We start from the raw sequence: 13,098 nt of genomic DNA, 5'->3' as shown, positions 1-13,098 counted from the left end.
GTTTTGGCCACTATTTATACTTTTAATAATTAATTGTGGAAACAATAATAAGTGGAATGATATTGCCTTGTTTACTATAGGTAATATTATTACAGATAGTAAGGCAATAAAGGTTTTATATTTTATAAAATGATCATTGTATTGTATGAATTAAACATCGGTACATCTTTTATTATAGAAGTTTAGTAAGACCACCAATTAACAATTTTTTCAACAGTAAATGGACAAATTGAATTGTTAAAAAAACACACACAGCATATTTGTAATAATATATGATAAGATAGTTCAATCTAACCGAATAAAAGACAGATTAAAAAAATGTAATATCGTCATTAGCGCCACATACCGGAGAAATATTCCTTTTCACTTTTGTGGTATATTTTAGTACATTATTTGCAGTTCCATGGCGTTTCTGAACCACTGCGCGAGGGTCACTTGTATCTGACGCACTTTGAGGTACTCTCCGCGAGGGCTCAAAAAACGTATCTTTCAAATTCTCTCCGAAAGTTGAACCGTGCGGACGTATCGCGCGTGCCGCGTAGAAGATACACACATCCCATAGATACAATTTCCCTAGCTCGTAGGTGGTGTGTATTGCAGCAGAAGCTGGCTTTTCGCTGCTGCGCTCAGCGCTCTCCCATTAGCCGTTGCCGCTGCTGTCCGCGAGAGCGAGCGTCTCTCGCCCGAACTGTGTGTGGAGCTGTGTGAAAATTCAATAAAACAAAGAGCCGAGCGCGACTACTGACCAAGTGAAAATCGGTTCGAAATTCCAATTGCCAGGCTCTGGAGAGAAATTAATAAGACGGAATAATAGAACTGCAAAAAGCATAAAGAAACTGAGTGCTGAGTGTTCGTGTGCGTGTGCAGAATTTGGTGTATACCTTGAACGAGCGCTGTGCGAGTGTGTGTGTCTCGCGTGTCGCGGCCCAAAGTGCGGCTCGCTAGCTTGATTCGCAATTAATTAATATCAATCAAATGTGTAAGAAATACAACGACTTTGTCTGGTTTGCTGCAAAAGTGTCTACTAAGCCCCAATAACTTGCCGAGGGGGGATTGCCACAGAGGCTCTGTGGGGAGCGAGGACGGCGGAGAGACCAGAGAGTCCCTGAGAGAGGAGGGCTTACCAACACAAACAAAGCGGCAGGCGCAATATAACGGTGCAAACGGTGGTGGAGCCATACAACAGCAACAACAACAATGCTGAGAAGGCTGCGACTTTAGCTCGACTCTCCAAATTTTTTGCATTTGCGCAGAACCGAGGCGAATTCGCCACTTCGCCGCAGCTGCTGTGTGTGAGAGAGTGTGTGTGTGTGTTTGGAAACACCTTGCTCCAATATTTTTCCCCCGATTTTCCCCGATTCTGCGATTGCGAACAGCACGACCGCACGACCAACGGCGTCGCCATCGTCTCAGTCTCAGTTTCGGTTCGTTTCGTGTGCTTTCTGTTGGCTGCCCTGCAGCGGAAAATTGGACGAAAAATCATAGCAGCAGCACCATATAGCCAGCAGAAGTGGCAGAAACTCCCAAAAGGAAAAAAAAAACGAAACAAAAACGAATTGTAAATTTTCCAATGCTGGTTGGCTGCGTTTCGCACGCGATTCCCCCTTTTACTGCATTTTCGTTGGAGACAACACGAAGAACGGGTAAAACCAGGAGAACGGGTAGAACGCTAAAGAAGAAGAGCAGCTCCAACATTGTCGCCGTGCCGTCGACGCCGACGTCAGCGTCAGCGTTAGCGTCGCTGCAGCGCCGCAGCATCATCAGCTAGCCATGAACTACAACTACAACTATAGCTGCAGATACAGCAACAACATTGAGAGCCCCAACAGCAACAACAACGAACGCATAGAACAGGTTTGTACACCGAAAACAAATATCTTTTAAATCTCACTTTACTAGATAGTTTTAAAGATCTTAAAGATATTTATATATCAAATTTTGATATACCAACAAATTTATGTTATTGGGAATTTATGCTAAAATCTGATATAGTTTTGGGATTATTTTAATCTTAATTTAATAAATTCTTTGCGTTCATAATGACAAATCTTGAACTATATTAAATTTTTCTGTGTTAGATGTTGATTTTATCTCTACAGAGTCTTAAATCTGATGAAAAAAAGTGATGAAATTTTGTATCGTAATCTGCTATAGATTTTTAGATTAATTTCCATTTTGATTTTAACGTTCCTTTTAAAAATTCAATAGCTTAGAAAGGCATTAAAAAACTATTGAAAGATATTTACATCAATTACAGAAAATTAATTGGGGATCGTAAAATATATATTCATACCTAACAAACTGAGCACCTTAAACAAATCCCATAAAATTATATAAAAATTCAAAGCTTTGTTATCAATTAAAATTAATAACAACTTAAGCATCGTTAAAGTTACAAAAATTAATTTTAAGTGGGTAAAGTAACCTGCTTTGTAGTATAATTTCGTGTCATTATCAGAGCTACGTAATCTCCCAGCACGAGTATAATTTTTTCCGCTCCGTGCACAGACTCGCCATCGTTGCTCTCCACTCGTCGTTCGCTTATTCATAACTTTTTTGGTTATAGATTTTTGTCACCCCCTTCGCCTCCCTCGCCACCGAAGTGGGGAAACCCAACCTCCAGCTCACATCCACCTAGCTGTCCTCACCGTCGCCCCCCCACGTAGCGCCATCATCCTTCAGTTGCGCTCACATGCTCAACTGTTTCAGTTTTTCAATTATTAATGGTGGCCATTAGTGCGCGCGCCGTTCGACTGCCCCGCCCCCTGTGCCATGTGCCACACTGTGGCACTGCCAGTGCCAGTGCCAGTGCCAGTTCCGCCCGCCCCTTGTTTTTCCGAGGGTGTCGTGTAGACGCTTTTTTCCTTATCGGACAAATTGTGTTTGTCTGAAAAGTTCAATGAGGTGCGCGCACTGCAATTGCACTCCATCTCTCCCCCGTTGCAGCTCCTGACCAGCCGTCATATTTATGTTATCGACGCATAGATAGAAATCATGTTGGTACATCGATGCATAAGCACGGGTTTAACCAGATAACAGCCCGCAGCACAACGGAAATGTATTGCATTAGGGGAATTACTATGAGACGTAACTCTGACTCCGACTCCGGTTCCCGGCTCCGGCTGCGGCTGCGGCTGCGGCTGCGGCTACAGAGTTGTTGATTAATTCACCTCGAGGTGCGTGTGGGTTTCGGAAGTGAAGTGTGAGTGTGCCGTTCGTTGTTGTTAGCTCACCCGATGTGAAAATTCTCTATTTATATTTATTGCTTAGTTCGTTGATCCGAATCCCAGATAAGAAATGCCTCTTAGTCATTGGAGTGAATAAGGATTTACGTATTTCAATGGAAGTGGCTGTGGACACGGTTGCAAAAGTTGACAACAGGCACGATAAGTTCTGAAAGGTAGTAGCTAGTCAGCCAACCGTTGGGGATTCAGCGAGACAGATGTCTCACATAAACAAGGGTATAAAAAAAGATAAAAATGTCATAAATATACTTAAACTGACAACTAACTTACTATAAATGTGTGTACATATGTAAATGTTGCTCCAATTAATATCAGTGGAAGTTAATTTTTAAAGCAAGAATGATGAAAGTATGACTTCATTGATAATAAAGCTTATTTAGCAGTTTTAGGCTTTGAAAATTAATAAAAATCTCTTTAGTATTTTAAAAATATGCAACAAAATCTTGAAAGATATAGCAAACTGCTTAAAGAAAGCCTTATATGAACAATGAAGAATAGACGACTTATTTCTGTACCTAAAAGTCAAATTTAAATACCCAAGGGAATATGATTGAGTCTCAAATTAGAATAGTCTGTTGTAATTACAGACATTAAGAGAATCGGTCTATAAATCACCTTTATATTTGCACTTCCATATCCTTTTTAGTATCCTAACATTATCGATCAATTTGACCAAATTGTGTTCTGCCTAATTGTTCCGCCTTGCCTTTGGGTAATTCCATGAGGGGGTTAAGAAACTGCTTGCTTTATTATACCATCCAAGTCGCACTTAAGTCCCCCCCCCCAGGACTACCCTTAGAGTCCGGGACACATGTGTCCATAATAGAGCGTGGCATGAGCCAAGGCCATCATTTACTCGGGGGCCAGACCACCTGAAAAACCAATAAAGTCATTTCACACACATTAACCTAACCAAAAGGAGAGCAACACGCAACCCAATCTCAAAGTAAGAAGGGGCCCAGTCCATTTGATAATTGCACAGAGGTGTGTGTTTTTGGACCATGCGCATCTTCCAGACTCTTTGTCATGGTCTTACCGTCACACCATGCCACCCCATCCAATCTAGCGAACACATGCGAAACTCTGCTCGGTCACATATGTTGCCCAAAGTGATTATTTTCACTAAAAATAAACGAAATTAATGATTGATGAAGTGAGACAAGGGAGCGAACGCATCCCATCCATTCCGTAACCTCCAGAAAACGCAGAAAGCGGCCGTCAACACCACCAGCCGCCAACCCCACAGTAGTTGCAAAAAATTTTTCAATTTCAATTGCGAACCGGGGTCGGATTCGGAATCGGGTTCGGTCTTGGGGTTGGGGTTGGTCTTGGGGTTGGACTTGGGCGGCGGATTGGTCGGGCATCCTAGAACCGGATTCCAATGAAAATAAAAACAGAGGGAACATGGCAAACGTAATGAGAAATAAGCCGTCACATAAAAGAAAAGTGTCTTTTAATTGAAACCAGGTGAAGGAGATGGCCTGGACTTGGCTTGGGAAACGGAACGGACCGTGTGCCGCTCGCAAAAGTTTCTTTTGTGCCCATGCCGCTCTGTCGCAGCCAGACGGAAATCATAAAAATGTTGAATAAAAATATTTTTTATGTGTGCTGCTGCTGGTGTAGCTCCTGCTGCTGCTGTTGCTGCTGCTGCTATGGCGTCTGCTGCGTCTTTTTGGCCTGGTGAAAATAATAATAAAATGGGAATAAAATAAAGCAAGTAGAGGCGGAACGGAACGAAACGGACCCGGCCGGGTGCCGTGCCACATATTTCGTTTATATTTACTTGACAAGTTTTTGCACTGCGTCGAGACGTCTCCGACTCCGTCTTCCATGGGTCTTTGTGTCTGTGCCATTGGTGCACTCGAAGAAAATAGACAATAGTTTGAGACTTATGGAGTAGGGAGAATATCAATAAGATGATATTGATATTTCCTCTTTAAAATTTAAAGTTCTTGACTTTTAAACAGATCTTGAAAGCTGATGGGGTGACAAACAGAATGTATTTAGTTTAACTAACGATAAACTTTCAGTTATATTGAAACAATTGAACCCACTTGGGCTTGGGCTTGATAGTAATTAATTTGCCAAGTATAATACATTTTCCCTATCAATCTTCTTGATTTTTTCCTAGTGGAAGTGCTTCTCCTTCTTTCCTGACTGGGACTTGGGTGTCTTGGGTTGCTCCGTTTGCCATTTTTTTATATTTTTTGGCGGCTGCTATGCAGCGGCGCTCCACGTCATCAACAACATCATCAGCACGGCTCGGGGGCTGCCTTGTTGCCTGGCGCGGGCTGGCCTGTTTTATAGTCCAAACGTGATAGCGAAATGTGGCCGTCTTTTGGCTCCTCCTTGGGTCTCCTTCGGTCTCCTTTGACACCCCGAAGTCCCTGTCCCGTCCTTCCCTCCCTCATCCCTCTGTCCCTCCTGCTATGCATTTTCGTGCAGTTCGAGGCTGGAGTCTTTGGCAGTTTCCTTGGCTGGGGTGCGCCTCGGAAAAATAAATTAATGGAAAACATGCAAACATAAATTCTCTTTAGCTGTCAGGTGTTTCACATTTAAAACGTAAATTATAAATAAGCAAAGTAAAATTATAATTCCGCCTAAATGTTTTATTTGCCACCGTCTGCTGTCATTCCATCCGCCCCCGTTCCACGTTCGTTTCTTGTTCCTCCTTGCCCTTAGCTCCTTTTGTTGGACACATTTCTCTTTTTGTGGCACATTTCTTTTGTGGCATTTCCCATCTCTCTCTGTGTGTGTGTGTGTGTTTTGGTAGAATTAATTTTATTCAAATTAATGATGAAGCTTATAATTGGCCCCGTTTTTTCGTCTCCGCTCTGTTCATTTTTTAAATAAAGACACTTCACTGTGTGGAGGATGGCAACATAGTCATCTCCAGCAGCACCGGCAGCAGCAGCCTCCAGTTATCTCCACCTCCAATTCACTTGGGCATCGTCATCGTCATATCCAGTATCTCTCCCGTATCTGTCTGAGGGAAAGATGGGGCGACTCTGGCTTTTTAAGAGCATTTGACATGACTTGGGCTTCATTTTCCATTCGATGCGACGCCGCCTCCACTTTGATTATGACGTGAAGTTGGCCAAGTGCAAATACTTTGCTGGTACTTTTTAATTAACTTAATTAGCATAGATGATGGGCTAAGAGCAGCGCTTACACAACATCAAAATTGCATTATGCCTCGCAAGCTGGGACCACGGGGAAGTCCCTCCCCCATTTTGATTTAGATTCCTTGAAGCATGCTGAATTTCTGAGTAGAACGACGCTTCCTTCCATGACATAATGCATGACACATGGCCGGTGGCAGTGGGAGTGGGAGTGGGAGTTGAGGAAAAAGCTTTTCATTTTTCCAACCTTCACACGGCATGAATGTTACATTGAAGTAATAAGGAAGTTATGATGTGTGCCCTTATAATCGATTGTGAAATTTTGAAAAGGCAAAGACTAATTAGTTCAAGATATTAAATTCGGGTTCAGGAAGAAGGTTAAGGGAATTTCAATTCCTTTCAATTGTAAATACATAATGCAATAGGTTATATTAAGATATGAGATCTATGTAGATATAGGTTTTTTTTACACTTACGAATAGAAAAGCCGCTGAACCAGAAGAAAACTATGAAAAATGCAATCATATATTGAAAATTACAAGAAAATAACATCTTTTCTACCTTTTGAAGTATTCCATTCTATTCTATTTGTTAGTTTCTTTGCTCTTTACTAATCTTAAACCAGTTTTTAAGTTCTAATTGTGTTCCTTAGATTTCCATAGCCAATAAACTGAATAGAAATCTAATGAATAAATGATTATATTCCTCGACCAACTTTCCCTATCTAAAAATCAACTCAAATGATTCAAAAAAGTACCCCATTTTTAATGCGTTTCAAAGTTTCCTTAAGTAAATTCAATTAAAATAGAATTCCTTAATGAAAAAAAGCTTCACACCCTTGAAAATTTATTGACCGACACTCGTCAATTTGTTATTTATCAATGGGTTATGGTGCGCCATATGAAACGGGACAGACACAAAAATTAATTTCAATTCAATAGATAATTTTCGGGTAACCCATCAAACGATGAATGTGACCAATTAAGTTGCCGTCGATCGGAAAATATATATGTATATACTATAAAAAAATATGTCTGTTTGCTTGGAAAGCTCTCACATGCGATATGGAAATTAAGAGTTCTAACTTGATGGTGGTGGTCTCTGGGATCATGCGAGGAATCTGAAATCTCTCAAGTGGTTGGTGCTTTCTATTGGGGTTTCCCCTAGCTGGAGGCGCTAAATGCAGGAAAAGATTATAACGGAGGAAATGCTGGCAATGGAAATGGAAATTGGATGGGGGGCGGTGCCGGTGACGATGGCTATGGCTATGCAGACGACGCACATAAATCGATGCGTATAAATTTCTGTCTAATTTTTTTATAGCGCGTGATTTTTGATTTACGCATCGTTGGATGGTTTTATTTCGATCGAAGCGTCGGGTTCCCAGAGACCATATTTATTTTTATTGCTTTTTAATGCGCCGCCGAGGAAGTTTTTATTTTTATTTTTATATTTGGGTGAGAAACTGTATTTGGTGCGTGTGGACGGACGGATGACTGCCGACTGCCGAACAATGAATCTTGTGGGATTATTTATATATGCGAGTGCGGTGTTTGGGGTGACGCTTTATTTTAAATTCAAATTCGCCCCGCCACCTTATTTATATTTACTTGGCTCAGCCAGCGTGTTTGCGCTTTATAATAATAAAATATTCCACTCTTGTCTCTGTCCCCACAGGACACGAAGCAGCAGAAGCAGCAGGAGCAGCAGGAGCAGCAGGAGCAGGAGCATCAACATCCGATGCAGGCGACAGCAAGGACAGCGGGCTCCAGCTCCAGCTCTAGCTTCACGTCCACGTCCACGTCCACATCCACATCCAAGACGAGAGCAGGAACAACGTCGTTAATCTATTTACCGCCTTTCTGCTATCCATGTAAGCATGTGCCTGCGGCCGGTGCTAGGATCCAGAGTCGAAGCCGGAGTCAGGGCCAGACATTGGGCCACGGCAGCTGCTGTTCCGTCTGTCCGACCGGCTGGGAACATAAAAATTATGATAAACATGCTTCAGCGGCAACGTTGACACCGGCAACAACTACTACAGCAGCAACCACAACAGGACCTGCAGCGGCAACAATGTCCTCCTCGGCATCCACCTCCTCCTTGTGGACTGGTAAATTCCTGCAGGCGAGTATTCAGTTACCCGCGGCCGCAGCGGGCCATAGCTGCACCGATCTCCGGCAGACGTCGCAATTAGTTATGCCCACAATGGCTGCTGGCGAGGATGGCGCGGATGTAGCCATTGCCGGCGGTGTCTTGAAATGCGGCGGCAAGCGATGCTGGCGACGTGAGCGAATGCGGCGCGAACGACCAAGTCATGCGTCTGCGGCATCACCGCTGCTGGCCCAGGTGAATCCAATCAGCACTAGCCCAGCATCAACAACAGCAGCAACAACAACAACAATGGAGACAGCAGCCGAACTACTAGGAGCTGTGGCAATAGGAGCCACAACATCCCACAACCCAGGAGGTGGTAGCAACGCGCAGCACAGTTCGCAAACAACGACAACGGCAAGGGGCACAACTGGCGCAGCATTGCCGCATGATGATGAGGAGGAGTATGATGAATGTAGGTGCTTTAACTATAACGGTGATATTAGTCTGGAGCGACGATGGGGAGAGGCCGCGCAACTTTCCGGCATTACGTGGCTGATGTTCTTGTGGCAGCATCTGCTGCCGGGCAATGGAAACAAGACCCGCTCCCACAATCACTCCCACTCTGAATCCAACAACAGCAGCAGCAGCAACAGCAGCTCTATGTTCCCAGCGGCGAAAACAAGTGGGAGGAGTAGGAGCACCACCACCATGACATCGACAAAAAGCTGGCTGGGACCGCTACTAATCCTGCTTTTGGCCACGTCCGTCAGCGGCTGGGGCGGTCGGCAAGATGGTGAGTAGAAGCATCCCTTCCCTTTTCCCCGATAAGTAGCGCTATGATAAGAATTTATCATTTCACTTGGAGCGCCAAGAAAGTACTTCAAGCTGGGACCTTCTCCGCCCCCCAAGTCCCCAATTTCATTTAATTTTTGCGGCATAATTTGTACTCGCAACAGAGCGTCAGCTGGCGTCGGCTCATCCCTCTGCCTTCCAAAACTCCGACAGAGCCAGTGCCTCCCACACCCACTCACTCACCCCCCAACTGTTGGTCATGCCCAATTGAATCCATAAGTAGTTTGTGACCGCAGATCTGCGTTCGTATAATGCGTTTCAACTGTTTCACCATGAGCGAATTTGCCCAAAAACGAAAAAAAAAGAAAATAAAGCAGAGAAAAACAATGAAAAACAACAAGCAAGGAGGAGAAAAGCAGCAACAGCCGACAGAGCAACATGCAATGGCAAATTGTACGGAAATTGCCCGAAACAAACAGCCAGAGCCAGAGCCAGAGCCAGGGCCAACCGCCGACCACCGACCGACCGCTGACCATAATTCACTCAAGTTAGACAAAAGCATTTTGGTTGCCCCGCCCCTGGGTAACCCACTGCCTCATCGTCCTCATCCTCCTCCAACACACAGCTGCTGTCCCTCTATGCGAAACGCAAACGAAAGTCCGAAATCCAAAATCCAGACCCCGACCCAGAACCAGAGGCCGAAACGCAAATGAGTCTCGCAGGCGAAAAGCGTCATGCTCTTTGAGTTTAGCTATGTGCGGCAATAAGTGCCTGTCTGTATGGAGTACGGGGTGGTGTTCGTCCGTCCCATCAATAGGGGTGGCGGTCCAGTAATGTTCGAAAAGGGAGTGCTCCCCTAACCACACATACTACATACATACATCTGCCCCGGTTCAAGCTCCTAACGAACGACCTCTTCAAATTGCGCACACCCACCAAGTGTGGGCAGCATAATTGGGTTAAGGAGTTGTTAGCGCGTTGAAGTTGTCATTATAGATCATCGTAGATAAGATAAGTACACGTTGCCGGCGATAGGAAATTGCTTGTCACAACAGAGCGGGGGATGGGGATACAACCACCAAATGACAGAGCACATAGTTAAACAATTAATATTGTCTTAAATAGTCTAGCTGTCAATCTTAATTGAATGCAGAAAACAAAAATGATGACAAAAAGTGTTCTTTAATGACGGGGTCTTATATTGCATATCATAAAGTTGTAGGACAACATGTGATTATCGAGTGTCCTTACCTTTTTTCTGGTATATATCGATACAAGTTTTACTATTATATTTTGAAATAGGATATAATATCAGATATTGAGTACATCTCGAAGAAAGATGTAAATTTTCTTGAAAATTTTTATATGAATTGGTACAAATTTCATTCCTCTAAAAAGGACAAGCTTAGGTTGGTTTAGAAAAGGGCAGAAATCTGGTTAATACTTCAGTTTATATCTCAAGGAGACTGTGCGGGATCAAGAAATTCCCTTTTGATATCATTGTCCTTTCAGCTTCTACAAACGTTCAACCATTGTCCCTATCAGGAACTTATTAAGGTGTAGCAAGAAACTCCTTAGAATATATTCTTTCTTCTTTATTTACTTTATTTCTAGAGCAAGTTTCAAATCTATATTTATTGCACTAGTCAAAAAAGATTTGTAGTATATGTTTTATTCTAACTAAAATAATTATTGAACTTTACAAAGTAAACTAAAATTCTATTTTTTGCTATATTATTATAAAATTTCCTTGCTTCTCATCATAAACTAAAATATTAGCTGCAGTCTAGCATGGAAAACATTAAATGTAATTTATCTATGGTTTCAAAAAGTTCTTGTTTGACATTTTCATTTTCTTGTTTCTGTCTGCTCCAAACACATGTAGACATAGTATTGGAAGAGAGGCGCCTTAGATTTCTTATGTAGCTTCTACCGTGCAGCTGACAAAGCTCCCCGAGACTTATTTTGATTAATGCACCTGATTACTGTCAGTTTATAGGGATCCATTGTGAGGAGCACAACTCTTTGAGCTTATTTTATTTTATTTTCCTTCCCCCTTTTCTTTTTTTTTTTGGCTTTCGCTTTGTTGTTGTTGCTGCCTAAGCTTGTTCATTTCTCCCACCAAACTCGTATATATTTTTTTTTCGCCGCTCTGTTTTTCTTTTGAGCCACTCTAATCCAAACGAAAAACACACCAAAAATATATCCGAAAAGCCCCGTGCCGCGTCCGTCATTTCAACTGTCTATACGCATTTGTACGCTTGTCTGTCTGCCTGGCAGTCGGTCGTGGTCGTGGTCGTGGTCGTCGTATATTTGCTTTTAGCTTGTATTTACTTATGCTTGTCCTGCTGCATATTTCAGGGGTAGCGAATTAAGGGCGAAGGGCAACGTGCGATGATTGTATTGCTAGCAGCAGGAGCAGGAGCAGCAACGACAGCAGCAGCAGCAGCAGCAGCAACGACAGCAGCAGCAGCAACAATAGTCGCTGCGGCACTCAGGCAAAAGTATTGAATCATGTTGGAAAATTATTCACGGTACTTGAAATTGGCGAAACAATTATTTGTCGGGTGTACCGAGGCCAGGGGGGTGGTTTCGGGTCTCTCCGTTTGCTGTTCGTTGTTCGCTGTTCGCTGTTCGCCGTTCGTCTGTTCCGGCTTCGTTCCCGCTTCCGGACCTTCGTTCGGGGCGGTGGCTGCCCGGCAAAGTATGCTACACTTTTCACACAAGGAAGCCCGCTGTGCGTATGGGCCGCATTATGACAGGCTACGAATGTGGCCCGTAAAAAGCACAAGTCATTGGGAAACACAAACAACAACACACACACACACACACAGTCGGAGCTGGACTGGAGCTGGAGCATAACTTTGGCTATACGTTCGACTCCATAGTCGGCGGTCTGAGCTGCGGCTCAGTTGGGGCTCAAAGTTCAGAGCGCTGCGCTGATCCTGCGCATGAGTACCTTTTGTTTGCCGCAAATGTAAAAACAAAAAGCGAAAAAAGAAAAAAAATGGAGGAATCAACGAGAAACAAGTAAAATAAAAGAAAGGAAAGGAATAATAAAATAAAATGTGTATCGCTGTAAGTACGGTGTGTGTGTGTGTGTGTGTGTGAATGGCACCGTGTTGCCGTTGCCCTTTGTTGTTGTAGCTGATACACATTGAAAAACTAGGACTATTCATTTTATAATTTAATTACAATTTTTTTAATAATTCAAAAGTCAAAGGAATAACTTTAGGATCCTTATATACACAATTTTCTGATTACGTCCGAAGGTTATTCTGCAAATAGGAAAACAAAGGATAAGCACTCATTTTATTTATTACTCTTATTAAAATTTTATATCAAATTTCAATTCTATAGGACAACTTTAAGCCTCACAGGAGCTTTTTGAGTTTATCCTTTTAATATTACTTATACGCAGTCCTCAAAAGCAGGCAATGATTTGTTTGCAAGAATCTTTGAGCTATACTTGTTTTTACTAAAGCCAAGATAAGAGGTAATAAATAAAGGACTCTACGAAAATTAGTTGCTAATATTGAGTCTCCTTATTTTCCCTCAGTGCTGCGGCTCTTTGCCTTTGATTGTGCTTCTGTTTCTGGCTCGGGTGCGCACATTCGTCTCTCCTTGCGAGTTTTCTGTATTTGAATGCATAGCCTGTGCTCGGACCGTCCTTCGTCCTCCGTCTCCGACTTGCCACTTCCCACTCCTATCAGGACGGCTGCCATCTCCATCTCCATCGGCGCTGCTCCTGCCTTCCTGCCTTCCTGCCCACCACCCTTGTCCCAAACTCCCGAACTCCGGGCCAACTCCTCCCTGCCGCTGCCAATCGTGCCCAAACATTAAGC

The 13,098-nt window shown here is 43.2% G+C and overlaps 1 protein-coding gene across 4 annotated transcripts in view; it reads left to right on the top strand.

Annotated features, from left to right (window-relative positions):
* Nucleotides 1-420: 420 nt before the first annotated feature.
* The window catches only part of aus (argus), a 33,897-nt gene continuing 21,219 nt past the window's right edge, over nucleotides 421-13,098 (top strand). For all 4 annotated transcript variants that reach the window (XM_020958569.2, XM_086831914.1, XM_086831913.1 and 1 more), the window contains exons 1-2: nucleotides 421-1,854; nucleotides 8,045-9,254. In XM_020958569.2, the coding sequence (XP_020814228.2) occupies nucleotides 1,771-1,854; nucleotides 8,045-9,254 (1,294 nt within the window). In that variant the 5' untranslated portion in view covers nucleotides 421-1,770. The remainder of the gene's footprint in view (nucleotides 1,855-8,044; nucleotides 9,255-13,098) is intronic.

The sequence above is a fragment of the Drosophila serrata genome, unplaced genomic scaffold (genome assembly GCF_035046125.1).
Source record: "Drosophila serrata isolate PLE 108 unplaced genomic scaffold, ASM3504612v1 contig_241, whole genome shotgun sequence".
Classification (NCBI taxonomy): domain Eukaryota; kingdom Metazoa; phylum Arthropoda; class Insecta; order Diptera; family Drosophilidae; genus Drosophila; species Drosophila serrata.
The sequence above is the reverse complement of the archived record's forward strand: the minus strand, read 5'-3'. Positions and strand labels throughout refer to the sequence as shown.